This window comes from Dromiciops gliroides, chromosome 1, assembly GCF_019393635.1.
Source record: "Dromiciops gliroides isolate mDroGli1 chromosome 1, mDroGli1.pri, whole genome shotgun sequence".
NCBI classification, from domain to species: domain Eukaryota; kingdom Metazoa; phylum Chordata; class Mammalia; order Microbiotheria; family Microbiotheriidae; genus Dromiciops; species Dromiciops gliroides.
In genome coordinates this window covers 276,887,390-276,910,847 of record NC_057861.1, presented here as the reverse complement: position 1 = coordinate 276,910,847, position 23,458 = coordinate 276,887,390, and the positions used below count along the sequence as shown (strand labels likewise).

At 40.4% G+C, this 23,458-nt stretch overlaps 1 protein-coding gene across 1 annotated transcript in view; it reads right to left on the bottom strand.

The window, feature by feature from the left end:
• The window catches only part of DNAJC5B (DnaJ heat shock protein family (Hsp40) member C5 beta), a 46,743-nt gene continuing 23,285 nt past the window's right edge, over window positions 1-23,458 (bottom strand). Inside the window, exons 2-4 of the mRNA XM_043976604.1 lie at window positions 20,985-21,198; window positions 13,708-13,879; window positions 1-1,392 (exon numbers count right to left, since the gene is read on the bottom strand). Of these exons, the coding sequence (XP_043832539.1) occupies window positions 1,301-1,392; window positions 13,708-13,879; window positions 20,985-21,198 (478 nt within the window). The 3' untranslated portion in view covers window positions 1-1,300. The remainder of the gene's footprint in view (window positions 1,393-13,707; window positions 13,880-20,984; window positions 21,199-23,458) is intronic.

Here is a 23,458-nt window from a genome sequence, read left to right as displayed (position 1 = left end):
TTTAATGTTTAAAGGAACAATTTTTTTGAAGAGAAGAAAAACTAAACTTTTAAAACAATACATTTTTACTCCCATACAATTTTAGGGACTGTTTTTGTCCCCTACTCATTACTTCCCTCCCATCTCTCATGCTAAAATATGAATGAAATAATTGAATCAGAAAATGGATAGAACTTCACTCCCTAAGGTAGATACTGCTTTCCCTAATGTATGTGGCTGAGCTTTTTGCTTTCTTCTAAATGAAACTAGTTCCAAACCAAAAAAAAAAAAAAAAAGGTTTGTAAAATTAGCAAAGTTAGCATTTTTGTCTCTGCCTGTGTCCTCAAGCCTCTCTGTAGGTTTCTTGCATGTGTCTTTCTCGTTTCTAAGACTACAAAGCCCCTGCAACATGGCTGGTGGCCGGTAATGACTTTACAGCAGATTCTGAGTCATGGCTCAAAATAATTGACCCAACTGAATGTAAGGTCTAATGTAGCAAAGTGAGTAGAGGGGGTGAGGAGGAAGAGAGGAGAGAGATTAAGCAGCAAATATCTATTTTGCAAACCCCAATTTTTGAAATGGTGATTTAGACCTTTCAAATTATATTCTAAGAGTATGCTTTGGGAGGTGCCATTAACCTTATTCTTATCACATTCTTCTGCCAGAAAGTCAGTGAAAGCCAGGTACCTGCCAGCTGCCTGCTGTTTATGTACAAGGGTAAGGTGCCCCACCCCCAACAACAATCTGCAATGATGTCATTAACACATTGCAACCCAAACCCACTGGCAGTGAGTTGGGAAATCCCTCTGTCTGCAAGGGGTCATAGGAGAATGGCCCCTGTTGATAAATTTTTTTCTTAAATTCTTCCTTTAATGTGTTCTTTTAACATCAGTGGCTGTTCTTGTGACTGCTTTTATTTTATTAGAGGAAAAGAAAGATAGATGCTCCAGTCACTGACTCCCAGTTTTAGTCTTGGGACTGGCAGAGGTTATAGTTCAATGGGGCACACTGGTCTTTAAAACCTGCTGGGCCCCTACAGTATCTGGGCAGAGGGGTAGGGGTGTGTGGGGGAACATAAGGTACACTCTTCAGGGCTTTATTTGTCTAATTGAATCTGTTTCATTAGAATACTCAGAGTCTGCATGCTCAAAAAATTACATTGCAACCACCTGTGCCTAACCTCAAAATAAAGCATAAATGGGGAAGGGATTCCTAGGGTTTTGCAACATCGTTGGGGCTCTTTCCTTCAGGAATCCCTCCACTTGTCAGGCATGTTGCTGCTGCTTCCAGAAGAACCCATGAACCTGAGCGTGCTGGTCATCTAGGAGTCTGTGGTATAGCTGCGGGATTCTCGGATAAGTTGAGTTTTCTCATTTGCGCAGGTAGGCTGGAGGGTGATGGGGAAGTCTGCCTCTAAAAGAAACAAAGCAACATCCTCTTCATTAGATTTCCTTTCAAGGACAAATGATAAATGCTTTTCAAGAGAAACTGATTAGGTATATCATTAGGTGTATATATACCTATATATATATACATACATACATCATATATAGGGGCAGCTGAGTGGTACAGTGGATAGAGCACCAGGCCTGGAGTCAGAAAAATCTAAGTTCAGACATTTACTAGCTATGTGACCCTGGGCAAGTCACTTAATCTTGTTTGCCTCTCAGTTTCCCTAGCTATAAAATGAGTTGGAGAAGGAAATGGCAATCCACCCCAGTATCTTTGCCAAGAAAACCTCAAAAAGAGGTCATGAAGAGTCAACAACATTTTTTAATATCTCTGTGTTTGTGTGTGTGTATACAGACATATATATAGACATACATATACATACATGTATGTCTATACATATGCATACATAAATATATATACATATATGTACGATCTATCCATCTATCTCAAATACATTCTGGGTCTTCTTCCATTTGTTGGTTCCCTATGAGAAAGACAATGTTGGCTGGCATAATTTGTCCTACTGGCCGACTCTACATTTCCCTCATATTCTCAGTCTCTAACCTTAAAACATCACAGAATTTTAGAAGGGGCTATCTATTCCACTCCCTGCTTCACCCTTTCATTTTACTGAAGAGAAAACTGAGGTTGATAGAAAAATTACTTGCCCTAGGTCACACAGCTAGTTAGAGGCAGAGTCAAATGAACAAGTATTAATTAAAAGCTTACTCTGTGCCAGGTATTTTGCTATACCATGGGAATACAAAAAAAAAAAAAAAGGCAAAAGTAGTGCCTTCAAGAAGCCCCCATTCTAATGACAGTGACAACATGTAAACAACCCTGTGCGTTACAAGATCTATAGGATAAATTAGAGGAAATCTAGAGGAAAGGTACTAGCAATGGAGTGGGGTAGAGTGGGAGAGAACTGAAAAAAAAAGCATCTTGCAAAAGGAGGGTTTTGAGCTGTCTTTTTTAAAAATAAACATTTTTATTTAAAGTTTTGCGTTCCAAATTCTATCCTGTTCTTGCTCCTGGTTCTGTTCACTTCACTATACATCAGTTCATACAAGTTTTCCAGGCCTTTCTGAAATCATCCTGTTTGCCATTTCTTATAGCACAATACTATTTCATCACCATCATATACCACAGTTTGTTTAGCCATTCCCTAATTGATGGGTATCCCTTTGATTTCCAATTCTTAGCCACCACTAAAAGAGCTGCTATAAGTATTTTTGTACGAATATGTCCTTTTCTCTTCTTTTGGATGTCTTTGGAATATAGCCCTACCAGTGCTGTTGCTAGATTAAAAGAGTATGCAGTTTTATAACCCCTTTGGGGATAGTTCCAAATTTTGAGCTAAGACTTGAAGAAAGCCAGGAAGTAGAGATGAGAAGGAAGAACATATGGGGTTTAGGGGACAGACAAGCCAATCAAAATGCATGGAATCTGGATATGGAGTGACCTGTTCAAAAAACAGAAAGAAGCCAATGACTAGAACCAGGTCTGAAAGGGAATTTGTGCCAGTTTGAGGTCCTCACCTAAACATATTATCCTTTTAGATTCTCAACCCCATTTACTAAAGAACATTGCCAAGGTCAGTCATTAGCATTATCACATGGAGTTGAGTTTATCTCTAGCTCTTTTCTTGAGTTTTATCTTTTGTGAATTTCTAGACGTCTCTACTGCTCTTCTTCCAACCTTTTGGCTACTCTATGGTAGCTAGACTAGGTGATTTGCAGATGTTATTCCCCCTCCTCCATCTTTTTCAGTTTAAAGGCTTTTTTTTTATTAGATTTATGAGACTCCAGGGCAAATACACTTTTACCTGCCCTTATTAGGTACACTCTATTCCTTCCAAGAATCTGCCATATGTATATTTTAGTTCCTGGTCCAAATTCCAAATTGTGTTCTAAGATGCCATCTTCTTAAGCAACTGCTTCTCAAATCTACATTTCACTCTTGAAACATTTGTTGAATAGCAGATGTGATGAAAATACCACCTGTGGCCCTAAGGCTTTCGGTCTTTTTTTGCCTAAGACTTCATATTCCTTAACTGGGTTTTCTAGATTTCTTCTGACAGTATGATCAAGTATGACTCACCAGAAGTTGATATTAGTCATCAGGTTTGACAAGCCTTGGGAAGCCCTGTCACATCCTGCATAGATACCCTGAGAAGACAGTATACTTCTGTACTGTTATTTGGGAGATCGATAATAACTGACTCAGTACCCCTAAATGGGAGATCAGCAGTCACCCAGTACTCATTTCTTTTCCCCCTTAACTAGGGATTCTTAACCTGGGATCCTTGGACATTTTTTTAAAGCAATAAGCATATTTTACTTGTAATCACTTTTTTCATCTTCCTTTCCATTTTATTTTATTGTATGCAATTGAAAACATTCTTTTGAGGGACCATAGATTTTACCAAACAAGATTAAAAACCACTACCCCAAACCTTACTGTATGATTTCTCAAGTGAGGGTACCTGTAGACTATTCCTTGGAATTATTTTTCCAGCTGTTTCTTCCTCACAGTCTAATTCCTTCCTCATTAGGGAGAGCCCTATATTTATGCAGCCCTGTCCTAACTGGGGCATGGCTGGGCTGAAGGCTGTGGCCAAGAACACAAAAGGAGAAAGCTGAACCTGGGGAAAGAGGGAGTGAGCATGCCTAACATGAGGGAGGCGACATATCATTGTTGTGGCTTAGTCCTGAATGACTCTTCGGGATCCCCACTTACACTTATGTACACTGCTCTACTCTTTCCATGTAGACCCTGTATCAGACAACTGTAATAATAATTGGTGTTCCTCTGTGCCCAAAGGGCTATAGAACTGTGCATACCCTTTGATCCAGCAATAGCACTGCTAGGTCTATATCCCAAAGACATCCAAAAGAAGAGAAAAGGACCTATTTGTACAAAAATAACTTATAGCAGCTCTTTTTGTGGTGGCTAAGAATTGGGAATCAAAGGGACACCCATACATTGGGGAATGGCTGAACAAGCTGTGGTATATGATTGTAATGGAATATTATTGTACTGTAAGAAAGGACAAGCAGGATGATTTCAGAAAAACCTGGAAAGAATTACATGAACTGATGTGTGAACAGAACCAGGAGAGCATTGTACACAGGGACAGCAATATTGTTTGATGAAGAACTGTGACCTATGATTGGTTGAATAATGTTAATAATTATGTGATTTTTTTTTGCCTAGTCTTTCCTAAAGTTTGAAAACTTTGGATAGATATGGGTATGAAAATTAGAAATGGAATAATTGGTAGGATGGGACTGGAAAAGAATTCTTCAGCCAAGGTGGATGCCATCTTTGAATATACCCTGCTCTCCCAGTGGTCTAGAGGCATACAGCACATTTGTACTGTGGTCAACAGTAGGAAGACAGATCCTTAGGTCTTCTTTCCAATATTTTGGGAAATGCTTGTGGGTTTATTACTTTAAGGAGTTCTCCTAAAGTCTGGGTACACTGCATAATTTCACCTTGCTCACTAGCGCCTTAGCAACCTATGATTTATATTTTCATATGGAGGAAGGTAATGAATGTATTTTAGTTTCATTACAACTCTAGCCCCCACATAGGGCTTAAAAATCATTACTTTCTCTAATTCTAAGGGGATGGGGAGACATGTTTAGACCCCTTCTTCTGTCTTTTTCCCAGGGCAATAAAATGCCATGCTGAGCCTCAAATATAAAATATAGAGAGAGCTTAATATCTTGGCCAAGAGCAGGAGTTTAATTACACACCATACGGCATGACCTCAGTGGTTAGAGAACGGTTTGGGTCTTTTCCAGGGGGAAAGGCAAGAGTGAGTAAGCTATAAACATATTGCTGTGTGTGCTGCAACTGACATCTTGGGCACAAGGTCACACACTACAACAACTGTCTCTCCTTTAGAGACCATATCAAAGAAGTGTGGGGAGAGGGGGTGGAATTGAGGGGGTGGAGGGTGATGTGATGACTCTGTGAAGACAGTACTTCATTGAGCCCTGATGGGGAATTTTTGTTGCCTGATAATTTCCCCTTTGGGAAATTTAATTCAATTCTATATTTATTAAATACCTACTATGTGAAACCTTGCTCACACACACAAACACAAACACACACAGAGGCAATGTAGTGATTAGAGAGCCAGAGCTAATATTAGAGTCACAAAGACCCCAGTTTAAGGCCCATCTCAGCCTCTGTGACCCATGGGCACCCTCTAAAGGTATCAGCCATTACCAGTCATCCTGACTTTTGTCCTGCCACTGGATTTCCAATGGCTCATGAAGAGAGAGTGAGGTTCATAGCCTGACACAACTCTGCCTCACTTAAATCCAATTCACCAACGAATCAGAACATCACCCCATGATGTTATTGGTCCTATTTGAAAACGAAGGATGAACAACAACTACCAACCTGCATTGGTAGAGAGTTTCCTCATTTGGGGCATTCCCTAGATGAATGAAATCACAAATCCTGTCCCTATCCCTATGTGAAAGGGACTGTGCTAGATGTTGGGGGATACAATGATAAAGATATAGCATCATTTTGGTTCTCAAAAATCCTGCGTGCAAAATCTCATTTGATCCTCATAACAAGCCTGTGAAGCAGTTTATTCCCATTTTACAGATGAAGAAACTGAGACTGAGATGAGTTAAGTGTTTTGCCAAGGCACACAACCCAGCATCTGAGGAGGGATTTGAGCCTAGGTTTTCCTGGGATACAGCATGTACACAAAGAAGTACCACACTGGCTTGAAGAGCAGTCACCTTTCCAACTTGCTGTCCTTGTCTATAAAGATGACCCAGCTGACTCAGAATCAACAGAGCAAACCATCCACATCCTCTCCTTAGGCCCCTTCCCATCCAACAGCATGACTCTTCAGCAGGGCAGGCCAGAGTAAAGGATAGTGTGTTTGCGGGAGGGTGTTCCTCACTGTGGATTGCCCTGGGACCTTGCCATGGTCTTCCCAACAGAGTCAATAACAGACAAAGAAAAGGCAAGCAGGCTACTATCATAGACATAGGACTTCTGCTTCCCATTCCAGCATTCTTTCTATTATAATAAATGTAGGACCCTAAGTGGATACAGCTCTCAGGACTGCTTAGGAATCCTAAAATTACAAAGCCAACTTCTCCAACAGACGAGAGAGGCCAGGCACTTCTCACTGCAGTATCTAATGAGACTATAGGTATCATCTGGCAGAGACGTTGGTAAAGGGTTCATTAAATGCTAATAGCAGCAGAAGGCAGCTAAATGGGGCAGTGGATAGAGCACTGGGCTTGGAGTCAGTAGGATCTGAATTCAGTTCCAGCTGTGTGAGCCTGGGCAATGTGCTTAACACTGTCTCAGTTTCCTCATCCGTAAAATGAGCTGGAGAAGGAAATGGTGAATCTCTCCAATGTCTTTGCTAAGAAAATGTCATGAAGAGTCAGATACAACTGAATAACAACAAGAAGTAGCAGAAATATTCCCCCAACATAAAAAAAAGATTGTAAATCAATTAAAATTAAAAGTGTTAAGGAATCTTAAGGCATCTGGAAAATATTTTGAGTTGTTTAAGGTAAGTCAGTGGGGGAAAATGGGATTTAATATTCTAAACTTTGATTTGCATGCATTGAAGAGTAAGTATATAGTACATTCCATAATGTCTTTAGCAGGGAGATATCAAGCATCAGACTTCAAATTAGAAGCGTATGTCTATAGTTAGCTCCTGTTCAGCTTCATGTGGCTTGGGGAGACAACAAAGTGCTAAATGGATACCATTATTGGCAGCCCTGAGAACTCATCCTATTTTAGTTTTAGTTTTGCAAATTAGAGTCTCTGAATAACAGATAGGTTTATACCCACACATGTTTATACACATACACATTAACAATGCTTTTTTCAAAATCATTTCAGAGTGTGGAAATGAAATCATCAGTGGTCATCACAGGCTGACCACATCTCCACTGCATAAGCAAAGTGTCATTTGTGATTGTTATATGTACTCAAAACAAAATCCCAGCTTTCATTTGAAGGAACAAGCTGGGTAATTCATGTAAAAGCATTCCAGCCTTCCCTATATAATCTAATGGAAGTCTTCTTTCTCTGGTAATAGACACTGATTATTCTGTTCTTGTATCATCCTCACCTAATGTAGGTTATGAAGGGGTAGTCTGAAGGGAGAAAAGGAAGTGAATTTAAAGAATAAATTTCAAAAAATATAGGATATAGCCCATCGGGAGAAACCTCTCTATTCAGAATCTCCAAATGACCCTCTAGATGGGGTTTAAACTAGAAAAACAATTACTGCCACCAACATCATGCATTGGAGAGATTGCTAGGTTTGGAGGTATTGGACCTGCCTCTTGTTGTTTATGGGACTCTGGGAAACTCACATCACTTATTATGCTTCAGTTTTGTCAATATGTAAAGGGTACTGGTTAGAGTATAAGCCCATTGAGGGCAAAGACTTTTGTTTCACTTTTCCCTGTGTCCTGCCCAGTGCTTGGCATATACTTAATAAATGTTTGCTTACTGATTTACTAGGTGACCTCAAAAGTCCCTTCCTATGCTAAATCTTTGATCGCAGGATATTATATGCAAAGAACTGGGTGACTAGTCAGATATGCTATAGAAGCCTGTACTTGGTGAGAAGTTGGATTATATGCCAGCTAAGGTCCCTGCCAAGTGCTTGAGATCCTATGATTAGCCTTGAAATTAAATGAATGAACAAATTGATGATTAAATAGGAAACTCACATTTGCTGCCTTTTCCTTTTGCCTTCAGAGTCACTAAAGCAAAGTTCTCAAAGCCAGAATGTCATCTTTTTTGAGGGGGGTGGGACTATGGCTCCCTATCTCATCTGGCTGGAAAGTCAATGACCACTCACAGGCCCAGTACCCCACTACTGAACTACTGATTAATACCTAAACTTTACTCTGTGCTGTTTCCAACCTGGACCAGTTTGTTTCTCCTTAGGAAGTCTGGTGGGCCCTCTGCCACCAGGGGCTCACCTTATTAGTGCCGGACTTAGTGTGGATACCCAAACAATGGGCTTTAGCCCCATTATAGCTCAGAACACCTGAGCTCCTGTGATGCACCAGCCTCAGGCTCCCTGGTAGCCGGGACTACAGGTGTGTGCTCACAAGCACTTTGTAATGGGCTCATTAGAGGTAATTTGAGAGTTGTACTTCCTGATAGTCCCCTTTCAAAATTTCCTAAATGTCATCTGGGCAGGATTCATCTGGTAATATTTCCACACATGAGCTGAAATACATAGAAGGAATAGTCATCAGGTGGACTTCCTCTAACATTTTATCCATAGAAGAATTTTCTTTCATTGTGTATTAAACTGTAAGCCAAACTAAGTCTTTTGTAAGTTTTACAGGAGCAGGAAATTTCAGTCAGAAGAGACCTCAACAGCCATCTGGTTCAAACTCTACCTGGATAGGACTGACACTATAATATACCTATGTGGGCAGCTATTTGGTACAGTGGCTAGAGTACCAGGCCTAGATTCAGGAAGATCAAAGTTCATGGGGGCAGCTAGATAGGGCAGTGGATAAGCACCGGCCCTGGATTCAGGTGTACCTGAGTTCAAATCCAGCCTCAGATACTTACTAGCTGTGTGACCCTGGGCAAGTCACTTAACCCCAATTGCCTCACCCCCCCCCAAAAAAAAGATCAAAGTTCATATCCAGCCTCAGACACTTACTAGATGTGTGACTGGGGCAAGTCACTTAACACTGTGTGCCCCAGTTTCCTCATCTGTAAAATGAGCTGGAGAAGGAAATGGCAAAGCACTCTATCTTTGCCAACAAAATTCCAAATGGAGTCACAAAGAGTTGGATACAACTGAAATGACCCAACAATAATACCCATGTGGTCATCCATCTTCTGTTTTCAATCTTCCAATGAAGAAGAAACTATTACCCCCACCCCCAATTTTATTTAAAGAAAGCTTGACTTTTTAGGTTTCCCTGACATTAAGTTAAAATTTAGCTCTTTACACCATCCACCCATTACTTTTGGTTTTGTCCTGTAAGGCTAAATGTAGTTAAGTCTCATCCCTCCTCCATATACCCTTCCATACCCTACGAATATGGTGTTTTCTCTTTTCTTCTCTAAGCATCCCTAGTTCCTTCAGCATAATCTCATAGAGCAGGGAGGTAGGGCTCTTTGCCATCTTGGCTGTCCCCTATGGGTGTTCTCTGACTCATCAATGCCCCACCTAAATGGATTGCCTCGTAGACAGGAAAAATTCTTAAAGAAAGAAAGAAAAAGCATTCACACATAGCCCAAGTACACATAAAAAAAGGAATGGTCTTTTCCTTCTGGACAAAAATAACAATAGACAAATGGGACCTGCTCAGTTTCTTTTAGTCTATAATCTGACCTCTGAAACAAAATTGTGCATGTAGTCATGCCAGGTCTGAGAACAGTGAGGGGTATGCAGATTAATGACCAGTCTTTCCAGTCACCCTGGAGGCAGGAAACCTGTGAGGAATTTGGCTCCTGCTATGAATACCTGTTCCAGGAAGAAATCTGCCAGAGAGACACTTACAGCAGGGGCCATTCATTGGTGGAACTTTAAAAAAAAAAAACAGCCCACCAAAACAACAGATTTAACAAGAGGAAAGAACATGGCTTTTCAGAGAACTCTGCACTGCACCATTTACAATATGGAGTTAGATTTACTAGCTTTGGTTTCCCTACTACTAAAAGGAAGTGTAAGGTAGGGTTTAATCATGGATGGCAATACCATACTCTTCTAGAAACAATCCTTAAATTGAATTAAAGCCTGAATTTGGAGCCAGATAAATCACTGGCCTAAAGGTCTACTGACAGTATTTCTTATGTTTGAACATACAGAAAACTTTCAGATAATGAGGTGAAATGTCTTAGTTGGAGGGAAGAAAGGGAAGGGGGGAAGAAAGAAGGAAGGAAAGAAGGAAGGGAGGGAAGGGAGGAAGGAGGGAGGGAAAGAGAAAAAGAAGGGAGGGAGGGAATGAAGGAAGGAAGGAAGGAAGGGAGGAGGGAAGGAGAGAAGGAATGAAGGGAAAAAGAAAGAATGAAAGGAAAGAAGGAAGGATAGAGGAAGGAAATAAAAAGAAAAGAAGGGGAGAGTAAGAAAAGAAGAAAAAAGGAAGGAGGAAACAAACATTAAGTGCCTACTATGTGCCAAGCCCTGTGATTAAAAAAAAAAAATTGATCATTTGATCCATACAACAACCCTGATTTAGGTACTATTATTGCCCCCATTTTACAGTCGAAGAAATTGATGCAAACAGGGTGTGTTAAAATTGTATCTTGTTCTAGTGGCCCTCACCACCACTCCCCCTTCTAGTTGGTATAATAAGTAAGCTAATAAGTAGCCAGTGTGAAGGAACAATAGCAGGAAATAAGATTGCAAAGGGGAACCTAGAAGTCACATACAAACCATCCCAAAGATTAAAGGAGAATAACAATTTACAGACTGTATCATATATTGGCCAAAATTCACATCCTGGTAATGTGTGCTGAATCAGCAGATGCCACCGAGGCACTATCTGTCAAGGTTCTGGTCCTATAATATGTAAATTCCAGCCAAAATCCAGACCTCCACAGTTCCAGGACAACAGAACCTCAAAAGGTTCCAATAATTCAGAGATGTGACTTGGAAGTTTTATTGATTACTTTGAGATGATTCGGGTATGTTAAGGAGCTAATCCCAAGGTGGCACAGATAGTTGGTTTGTTTCCCTCCCCAAAAAAACCTTTATAAAAGTGAGACCTCAAACTTCCTGCTCCCTCAAGCGCTTATTCATTGAGTCCATGCTGCCAAGTGCTTCCAATTCTAAGCCGTGGTTTTGTTGTTGTTGTTGTTGTTGTTGTTCAGTCAAGTCCAACTCTCTGTGATCCCATTTGGGGTTTTCTTGGCAAAAATACTAGAGTGGTTTGCCATTTCCTTCTCCAGCTCATTTTACAGCTGTGGCAAACAGGGTTAAGCAACTTGCCCAGGGTCATGCAGCTAGTGAGGGGTTGAGACCACATTTGAACTCAGAAAGACGAGTCTTTCTAACTCCAGGCTGGGAGCTCTATCCGCTGCCTCACCTACCTGCACTGGTTATGTGAGTGATATTCTCTGCCACTCTCTCTTCCCCTCCTCTTCCTCATGTTACCTGACTTCATCCCCTATCCCCCTATTCCTGCCACCCTCTATCTCTGTACCTCTATTGCCTCTTGTCTCTGTATGTTTTGTGGTTATTAAAGTGCAATTGCTGGGGGCAGCTAGGTGTCACAGTGGATAAAGCACTGGCCCTGGATTTAGGAGGACCTGAGTTCAAATCCGGCCTCAGTCACTTAACCCTCATTGCCCTGCCCCACCCCCACCCTGAAAAAAAGGACAATTGCTGCCTTATTTCTCAAAGTCAATTGTGGTCTTTCTTGGCAAGTACCCAAATGACTTGGCATGCTTGCTCCCATTTCATTTCATAAACTAATCATCAATTTACAGAAGTTAAGTGACTTGCCCAGGGTCACACAGCTAGCAAGTGTCTACGGCTGGATTTGGATTCAAGTCTTCCTGACTCCAGGCCCATCTCTCTCCACTCCCTCTGCAGGAGTAAAAAGTTCTAATTATAGCAACATTGTAATTGTAAGAAGAGCAGAGGTGATGAAAAAATCTAAACCCATCTTGTTTATTCAGTGAGGTTTATTTGGGGACATGTTAGGTTTTCTTAGCATAAATTTTGTGAGATTCTACCTAACTTTTTTTTTGCCTTTTGTGGGGCAATGAGGGTTAAGCAACTTGCCCAAGGTCACACAGCTAGTAAGTGTCAAGTGTCTGAGGCTGGATTTGAACTCAGGTCCTCCTGAATCCAAGGCCAGTGCTTTATCCACTGGGCCACCTAGCTGCCTCTCTACCTAACTTTGAATTCTTTTACACCATGAAATCTAAGTGGGATGAGCCTGAACAATCAATTTATTGATACACACAGGGAGAGGTGGTTTAACAAAGTAAATTAAAATTAAACACTCTTATTCCTGCTTTCTAATTTAACGATGGGCTGTCCCTAGGAGGATGGATCCAGATTGAGAGAGGCCCTGAGGGGAGGAATCCGAGTTCCCGGAAATCTAGCCTACTCATGGGTTACCCTCAGAAATAAGCTCTCTGAACTTCCTGCTGCCCCTCTTTGAATATATTCCTTTCATTCTTCCCATGGACACCAGACTGAAATAATACAATAGAGAAACATCAAGATGTCCAGAAGATTTAGAGAACTTTGATTTTTTTTCCATTTTGTAGTGTTAGCCTGAGAATCTGAAATGGTTTCCCCCTGAGGAATTCAAAGCTAGGTCTGTCCTTTTCCTTCTATCTCCCCTTTCCCTCTCCCTTCCCCCATCATCAGGATCTTAAAATCTAGAGCTGGATGGGGCCTTGAAGTTTTCACAGATCATAGACTTGGGTTTGAAAGGACCTTGGAAACCATCTGATCCAACCTCCTTATTTTACAAATGAGGAAACTGAGGCCCAGATAAGGTAAATGACTTAGCCAAGGTCACTTAGGTAACAAGTAGCAGATCAGAATGTGAACCCAGGTCCTCCAATTACAAATCCAGTGCCCCATTATATTGTGTCATGTTGCCCTTCAGATCAGATATGTTCTGAACCAGGAGCTCTAAGTGATTTTCAAATTTATGAACAACAACCCACATGGTTTTGTACTTACCTGTGTTCAAGGCATATAGGTATAAAAATATTGCCTTCCCTCTCAAATTTACTTCTTATTTATCTTGTATAGAGCTTGTTTGTCTTATTCGTTGCCTGTTGTTTCTCACATTAGATTGTAAGTTGAAGATAGGGACTGACTTTTGCCTTTTTTTGTATCCCCAACATTTAGTGTACAATGCCTTGTACATTTTTTTTTGTGGTTGTTCAGTTATTTCTGTCATGTCTCACTCTTCATGACCCCATTTGGGGTCTTCTAGACAAAGATCCTGAAGGATTTGAACTCAAGTCTTCCTGATTCCAGGACTGGTGCTCTATCTACTGTGCCACCTAGTTGCCCAGCCTGGCTCATAGGAGATGCTTAATAAAGGTTTATTGACTGACTGAACTGTCATCTCCCTCTTTTCCCCATGTGCAGTCCCTACTATTTACCCAAAAGGAACAGCCAAATCTAGGATTCCATGAAGTCCCACCGAGTTTGGTGTCCAAATACTGTAACAGCACTTCCTGCCTGCCATAGCCAGGACTTCGACAGAACCACCCCAGGGTGATATACCTCCATCAAGGTCCATCTTATGGTACCTTTTTCCATGTCACTCCTGATTTGCTCCTCCAGGTCCTCCGGGGACACATAGACTTCTTCTCCTACCCTTGGGGACTTGGGCCGACAGCGCCCACAGCAGCAGTTACAACAGCAGCAGAGGCAGCAGCAAAAGTAGCATCCCGTCAAGATGCCAAAGAATACAAACAGAGTCTGGATGAGACAGGAAGAGAAGGGAAAATTCCAGAAGAGATCATTGGAGTCACAGCGTCATAGATTTAGGGTAGGAACAGAGCTCAGACATCACGGAGTTCAGTCCCTTGGCTTTACAGATAATGAAAATGAGGTCCAAATGATAAGTGTTTCTATAGCACCTACTATGTGCCAGAAACTGTTCTAAGCACTTTACAAATATTCTTTCATTTAATCTTCACCTAGGATAGGTGTTGTTATTATGGCCATTTTACAGTTGAGGAAACTGGGGCAAACAGAGGGTGAGTGACTTGCCCAGGGTCAAACAGCTATTATCTGAGGTCAAATTTGAACTCAGGTATTCCTAATTTCAGGCCAAGCACTCTATTCCATTCAACCACCTAGCTAAGTGACTTGCCTGAGGACACACAGGTAGTAAATCAGTAACAGAGCAAGATTCTTTTTTTTAAATTTTTTCAGAGCAAGATTTTTGAACCCAAGCCCTGTGATTCCAAATTCAGTGTTTTTTTACCACTATACCATGCTTCCAGAATACCGCTAAGTCGGGGATACATAGATGATTAGAGTTGGTAGAAGTCTTAGAAATAATGAGAAGTGTAGTTTCCCTTCAACATTGAGGAAGTTAGGAATGGGGCACCCCCTCAATCTGGAAAATCTGCATAAAATTTTGGCCCTCCTTTCATACCAGAGAAGAAGTATGAATTATTGTGGCATTAAAAGATAAACTATGTTGATATTATACAATACTATGCATATATTTTGTACATTTCTGAGTTTCTAAACTTTTCCCTGTGTTGTCTCCTGGCCTTTGCATGTTGTCTGCACCTTTCACAAAACTCCCCCAAAATTCCCATTTAATTTCTTATGCCAACCCAAGATATATCAAAACTGCAGTGGGGAAAGTTACAATGTGGAAGGGACAACGATAGTAGCTAGCATTTACACAGAGTGTCACAATACCCTGTTGAGCACTTCACAGTTTGCAAGTGCTTTACACACGTTATCTCATTGAATCCTCACAACTCTATAGATGCAATAGTTATTTTTTCCATTTTACAGATGAGGAAACTGAGACTGAGGTTGTGAGTGAGATGTTCCCCACCCCTTAAATATGAGATTTAATTGTGATATTAATCAGTATAATAGACTACAAATGGTGATTTACTCAAGATTAAGTGTTCTTAGATTTCTTAAATTAATAATACTATAGCATAGAGCATAGATATTATGTAATTATTCTTTATGTACATGTATTTTTTTTTTTTGGTGAGGCAATTGGGGTTAAGTGACTTGCCCAGGGTCATACAGCTAGTGTTAAGTGTCTGAGGCCGGATTTGAACTCAGGTCCTCCTGAATCCAAGGCCAGTGCTCTATCCACTGTGCCACCTAGCTGCTCCTACATGTATTCTTTATGTATATATTCCTTAGTGGCTTAAGCCAATGCAGTAATGTGTTTTCAGGTATCAATGAATTGTGGACTTGCTCTTGTTCTGGATAACTAAGTCCCTTTTACTGTGTTCATTGTGGTACATTGTGGTTGACCAAGGCCCTAAAGATAGTATCTTCTAAGCTGAAGGGACCAATCAGCATTAGCTATCATGACTGACCAGGCCACCTTGTCATGTATATGGACACTTACTCCTCAAGCTGATGTCCTAGATGGTAAACCAATCAGCTGAAAGGACATGACCTTTGCATCTAGAGATGATGTCCTCCCTGTCCATTAGCAGTTAAAGGAACATCTGTAATTGTCTCAGAACATCTATTGAATTCATGAACTGTACCAATTGACTTTGTTATGTAGGTGAAATGGGAGGAGTTATGTCTTAAAATAGTAAGGTATATAAGCATTTAAACCTCATAGGGGTATAAAAGTCTGAGACAGTACTGCTTGGGGTCTTTGCAGGCTTACCCCTAACAGAGACCAGCTTTATTGTGAGATAGGCCCTCTCTCAATAAACCTATTTTATACAGCTTGGAGACTTCTGTTTTCTTTTCTTCATTGGACTTAGAAATTTTCTTGACAAGGTTAAATGACTTGCCTGGGGTCACATAACTACAAAGTAGAAATCATAGATCTCAAGGTAGAAGGGACATCAGAAGGCATCGAGTCCAATACCTTCATCTTACAAATGAGGAAACTGAGGCCCAGAGAAGTTGTGACTTGGCCAAAATCACACACATAGTAAATCTTTTCTTTCTTTCTTCCTTCCTTTCTTAATTTCCTTCTCTTTCTTTCTTTCTGTTTCTTTCTTTCTTTTTCTTTCCTTTTTTTTTTGTGGGGCAATGGAGGTTAAGTGACTTGCCCAGGGTCACACAGCTAGCAAGTGTCAAGTGTCTGAGGTCAGATTTGAACTCAGATCCTCCTGAATCCAAGGCGGGTGCTTTATCCACTGCGCCACCTAGCTGCTCCTACATAGTAAATCTAAGAGCCAGGTTTTAAACTCAAGTCTTGGGATTCCAAGTTCAGCACACTCGCTGATATCAGAATCCCCCAGAGCTGGGCAAAGGTTTCAGAGATTAACATATTCCCAGTTTACATATCATCCAAGACACCGGCCTCCCCTGCCATCCTGAGCCTCACCCCTTCAAAGAAACCATAGATGCTAGTGGCCTCCAGAAACATGTGTTTCTCATCATAGAACATAATAATCAGCATTCAAATACCTCTGAACTGGGATATCTAGATCTCCTCAGAGATGTACTGGTAAACTTATCTGTAGTTCACATGCACATACATGCATACTCCACTATAGTTTTCACACAGGTCATCCCCTTGTGATCGAACCCTGGGCTCCACCTCCTAAAAAATCTTTCTGTGCCTTCAATGCCCAGCTCAGGCTGTGGACCTCAAACCCTCCACTCTCCAGCTGAAAGTGATCTCAGATCTCCTTTAAAACATAAACACTTGATGTGACTCTCTCCTTTGCCCTTATCACATTCTACCTCATTTCACACTCGTTCATCTCATCGGTACAAACGCATTTCCTCTTTTTATGAAAAGACACTTGAGGGGATGGACAGTGTTGCTTTTTTATGTTCCCTGGGGTGGGTGCTTAATAAATGTTTTTCCAAAGTAATTGAAATGTTCTCCCCTCTCCTAACACGCTCTCCTAGCCCAGATAGCAAGAGAAGCTGCAGGCATTCAGTTCTAAAAACAATGTAATCTGTTCCATGTTCTTCAGATTTTCTTGTAATATTATCTCTCTTTATATCTAGGTCATGTATTAATCTGGACCTTATCTTGGCAAATGGTGTAAGATATTGGTCTATGCCCAGTTTCTGTCATACTGCTTCCCAGTTTTCCCAACAGTTTTTACCAAATAATGAATTCTTATCCCCAAATCTTAAGTCTTTACACTTGTCAGATTATATTATTTGCTGCCATAAATTGTACATCTTCTCTGTTCCATTAATCTACCTTTCTATTTCTTAGCCAGTACCAGATAGTTTTGATAATTACTGTCCTATAATATAGTTTAAGATCTGGAACTGCTCAATTTTCTTCCTTTACGGTTTTTTCATTAGTTCCTTTGATATTCTTGACTTTTTGTTTTTCCAAATGAATTTTGTTATTATTTTTTCTAATCCATTAAAATAATTTATTGGTAATTTACTTGGGGTGGCACTCAATATATAAATTAGTTGAGGTAAAGTTGTCATTTATTCTATTTGCCCTGTGTACCCATGAACAATTTATTTCTCCAATTATTTAAATCTGATTTTATTTTATAAAATGTGTTTTATAATTTTATATAGTTCCTAGGTTTGTTTTGGCATAAATAAATAACTTTAAATATAAAATTTTAATCACAAAGGAAATAAAAAAGCCCATTTAAAAAATTTTTTAAATTATGTCTGGTCATTAAAAAAAAGCCATAGGCTAGAATGAACCAACTAGCCCAGGTTTGTTGGATCCCTAACAAAAGAGAATTGCTCTCCCCAAAGGATAAGAATATTAGAAATCCAACCAGCATCACCTATCAGCCACACAAGCATCAGGGCAAAAACACCAAGACAGGAAATTGGGAGACAAAATTCATTTTCCCTTTTTGATTTGGGCATGACTCAGCTGAAGCACATCTTGGTAGATAGGAACAGCACACACTTGTGTAGACAGGGGCACGGCTAGGTGAATGAACTCATTTAACTGAGAATGGGTGACAGTGGCAATGAGGCCAGGTCCCCTAAAACAACTCTGCAAAGGACCTTTACTCCAGGCCACTGTTCCATGGGGTAGGGGTGAATGGGGTGCTTCTGCTGTGCACCCTGAGAACTCTGTCCTTCTCTGTCCCCACCCCTGCCTCTGACAACTAATATTTCATTAGTTCTAGACTTGAAACTAGGACTTGCTGCCTCCAAGGAGCTGAAAGAAGGGGGAGAAGAGATGGGAAAGGGAACAAGCATTTATTGACTACTACACGTGAGGCACTCTGTAAAAATAGCACCTTACAACTATTATTTCATTTGATCCTCACAACAACTCTAGGAAGTAGGTGCTATGATTACCCCCATTTTACAGTTGAAGAAACTGAGGAAAACCTCAGGTCCTTGCGGTACATATTAGTTGCTTGTGCATAAACAAGTCACTTGCCTTCATGCATTAGGAAAAAAGCCATCTTTGCAGAAATATCATCTGGGTTCATATCTCTTTTGTGCCAACTTATCTGTGAGATGACTATATTACTTTCCCTGTGTCTCAGATAATGAGGGGTTTGGACTTAATGACTTCAGAGGTCATCTCTAAATCTATGATCCCATGTTTTTAGACCAAGGGAAAACAGAGGAAAGAAAATAATTAAAGATGCAAGGGAGGGAAATGTGATGGAAAAGTTCCCAGAGAAGTCTTGAGAGAAAGGAATCAAGAATACAAGGGAGGGGGAAGCTAGATGGCGAAGTGGATAGAGCACGGGCCCTGAAGTCAGGAGTACCTGAGTTCAAATCCAGCCTCAGACACTTAACACTCACTAGCTGTGTGACCCTGGGCAAGTCACTTAACCCCAATTGCCTCACTAAAAAAAAAAAAAAGAAGAATACAAGGGAAGGGGGGCAACTAGGTGGTGCAGTGGATAAAGCACCAGCCATGGATTCAGGAGGACCTGAGTTCAAATCTGACCTCAGACACTTGAGACTTACTAGCTGTGTGACTCTGGGCAAGTCACTTAACCCTCATTGCCCCACCCCACCCCCCCAAAAAAAGAATACAAGGGAAGGGTTAGCCTTGGGAAGGAGAAGGTTTACTTTTCCTTCTGAGGAAGAAATAAAGAAGGGAAAGACAAATGAAGATACAGAACATCTTGAGGCAGAGAAGAGGGAAGTTGAGGAAATTTATACTGACTGGCCTTGAACTCATTAGGTTAAGCAGTGAGATTAACCTGCCTTCTTCATTAAGGTTTATTAGTCGATCTCTAATTTATAAGTGAGTTGTGTTACACATGTTCATTTGTAAATCAAATTGTTTGGCACATTTCCATTCACAAGAAAAAAGATTATAAAGAGTAGTTGAGTAATGAAATTATGTGATACATCTCAAAAACTTTAAAGCACCAGATAAATGCTACTTATTATTACTGTCTAAAAATCCATTTAAATCATAATTTAATTTAACTAGAGTAGTACAGAATTTGTAACTTTATTACTTTATATAATTTTATGTGAAAACTTTATAAAACTATTGCTATGTAAAAACTAATTTAAAGGTCCAATTTGGGATGTTAGGAATGTACAGTAATGTCCCTCTGATGCACCAATATTTTGGATATTATTACCGTCCCTTTCTTTTTATAGATGAAGACACTGCAATTGCTTAGAAGTTCATAGACCATGCCTTGCCTATGGTCATGCAGCTAGTAAGTGTCAGAGGCCAAGTCTCTTCTGCCTCCACACACATTGCTCTTTCTACTATGCCTACTGCCTCTCTGGTGGCTACAGCAAGGAATGGTCCATATTCAATTCAGTGGGGACTTATTAAGTCTCTGCTAAATGGCAGGCACTACAATAAGTATTGGAGATACAAAAAAATGATACAATCCCCAGCTTTAAGGACCTCATTTAGGCTTTCGAAAGTTGGGGACTGCTCATATTTATTTAAATTAACCTTTCATTCATTTCCTCATTTTTATTTTAGCAACATTTGAGGATAAAGGTAGGAATGGGAACAGCATCCACAATGTGAAGTTTGTTGGACTCATACCAATTAAACTTGATCCCTGTGTAGATAAGAACCATCAAGGACTGTCTCTGTCTCTCTCTGTCTCCCTCTGTCTCTGTCTCTCTGTCTCTCTCTCTCTATGTGTGTGTATGTGTGTATATATATATATATATATATATATATATTAGTATCATGACTTTAGTCTATATCTATATAGAACCAGATATATAGTGATCCAAAGACGCCACTATGACATGAGTCTGTGCTTATAATGGGAATATTTTGGAAACCAAACCTGGTGGCTATTTACCCAAGTAGATTCTAATGACACCAGGTTCCTAAAATTCAGATTCCTCCTACCCCCCACCCACACTGTTTACCTGCCATTTTAGTCCTATATATATGTATTTCACATATCTGTCCTCCTCTACTTCTTAATTTTCACCTTTCCCCCACTTCCTTTCTGCTACCCCCTCAAAGAGGGCTCAAGGTGAGTGTATATGACACAATTACCACATACCATCTCCTTGATTATTGTTGTTTTTGTAGCCTGTGCTATATTTAGCAAAGTACACAGCTAAATTTGTTCTAAAATAATTTATTAAGCAGTTGTCACACAAATGGAAATTTTTTTGTCTTTATGCAATGATTCACTTTTTATTTAGTCATTACTGAAGGGGAAGGGGGAGTCTGAATTAACCTGAAGCTCCAACTTCAAATATAATTAATATCTTGAAGTGTTACAAGACATGCTGTGTATTGTAATTGTTTGATCAATTAAAGCAGAAAGGAAAGTTCCTCAAATAGTACCTTTTCGGGGAAGTGATACCTATGTATGTTTTCAAGACTTTAAGCACAAAGGTTTCAGAATTGGGGGCGGGGAAGAAAAAAAACCCCTATACAAAGCCAAGATTTTCCAGGAAAACCCTTCAAAGAAAAGAAGTATAGTCTTACCTTTGCCCACCAGCTAGACAGCATGAAGTAAGTGTTAACATTTTCCTCTCCAAACTGTTCTGCCACGTACAGTCCCAATGACCCATACTTATCATAAATATTTCTCTTTGTCAAATCTGTCAATATAGTGTGAGCATTGTTGATCTCTTTAAACTTCTCAGCAGCCTCAGGATTATCTGGATTCTTGTCCGGATGGTGTTTCAGAGCCAATTTTCTTAAAAATAAAAAAAGAAAGAAGCAAATGTTCTATTTGACCAGAGCCAAGTCATAAATGGTCTATTTAATGGAAATGTTTTTACATGATAGCACATGCATAACCTGTATCGGTTTGCTTGCCATCTCAGGGATGAGAGAGGGGAGGAAGGGATGGAATTTAGCACTCAAAACTTTTTTTAATGTAAAATATTGTTTTAACATGTTATTGGGGGAAAATAATATATTATTTTTTTAAATGGTCTGTTGTACCAGATCTGCAGACAGTATATGATGGTAAACTATATGGTCAAGGTATTATTACACTACTATTGATTTAGTGCTTTTAAAGCTTACAAAATATTTTTACATTCTATTATCTCATTTGATCCTCACAACAATCTTTTGAGGAAGGTGCTATTATTATCCCCATTGCACAGATAAGGAAACTGAGGTTGAGAGAGGTTAAATGACTGGACAATCCTAGAACTAGAAGTCTAACCCCCTCATTTTACAGACAGGGAAACTGAGGCCCAGGTCACAGTGGTAATAAGTAGCAGAGTGGGGATTTGAACTTAGATCCCATCAGCATTCTTCTTTTTTTAAAGGCAATCTGGGTTAAGTGACTTTCCCAGAGTCATATAGCTAGTAAGTATCTGAGGCCAAATTTGAACTCAGGTCCTCCTGAATCCAAGGCCTGTTCTCTATCGACTGTGGCACCTAGCTTCCTCTCTCATCTTTCTTTTTTCTCTTACACAGTCTTGCCCAGGGTCACGTGGTTAATAAGTGTCTGAGGAGGAAATTGCACTTAAGTCTTGCCGACTCCCAATCTTAGTGCTTTATCCACTTTACCAACTTCTTCTCTTAAAGGGAGAGAAGAATCTGGTTCATTATTCTAATGATTCTCTGGGGAGTCATTATCCCTCTTTGGCCAGCAGAGATCCCGAGGGGAGGCAGAACATTGCCTCTAGACCCAGGGAACTTGGGTTCAAATTCTTCCTCAAATTCTTGTGGACTAGTCACTTGGTCTCCCCTGGGCCTCAATCTCTTTAGTCTCTTAGGTTCCTTGCAGCTCCATATCCCCAATTCCCTGTATTACAAGAACAGGGGAAGAAAAGAACAAGCAATTTACTAAGGGCCTACCATGTGATGGTTATATGACCTCATTTGATCCCAGCAAACAAAGCCTTTGAGGGAGGTGGAGTTATCCCATTTTACAGATGAGGAAACTGAGGCAGGGATTACATTACTTTCCCAGGGTCACGCAGCCAGTGCCTGCGTAGCTACGAGGGGTGTCAAGGAGGCGATTAAAAGGAGATCGATCTTTGGCTCTCAGTCTAGATTCCCCACCCCACCCCCTCATATAATCCATAGAGTGACTCCTCCCTTGAGGCAGAGGGTCTCCTAAGTTCTAGGAAGGGTTGGGATCACACTTCTCCTGCTATTTCCCCCTGTGGTTCCCTTCTCAAAAGGCAATTGTTTCAGGAGACTTATGTGAAAACCAGGTTTATTACAAGAGTAATGAACATGCATGTGGAACTCATCGGTTCTGATCTTACAGAAGTTTACACTTTTATAATAGCAGGACAAGAGGAAGAGAGGATACCAGGAAGGGGCGGGACATGGGAGGGGGACAAGACCGCTCCCCGCGGGGTCATTTCAAAAGCTTCTTTTCCTTTGGGAACTGCTAGCCCATGAAGAAAGGAGGGTCTCCCTGCCTATCTGCAAAAGACTCCAGATATATAATCAGTATCCCAGGCTGACACGGACTGACTGACACCTTTGTTGCCTCCCAAGGACACACAGGGAGTCCAATGTGGCATACAACAACAAATCATGTCAGCTCAGAAGGAGCTTCATCCTAGATGCACTCAGGGCCTCCTGCATGCTCTCGGTCCAGTGTTTCTGGGAAATAGGGCAACTCAAAAAGACAAGTTCTGGGGACCCCTTAAACACCCTTCACAAAAGTGTTTTCTAAAAGATTAATCAATACCCTCTTAAGAGACCATTCTGATATTTTTCTAGCAAATTTGGGGTCAGGTTTACATTGGAGGACATTACCTCAAAAATGAAGTGGCTGCCCTATAATGTCATACAACCTGCTGATTCAACCAACACTTATTTTTTGGGGGGGAATATATATATGTGTGTATATATATATACATATATATGCATATATATGTATATGTATGTATATTGTGTATTTATCCATCCATCCATCTATCATCTATTTTTCTCTCTCTCTCTCTCTCTCCCTCTCTCTCTCTCTCTCTTTCTCTCTT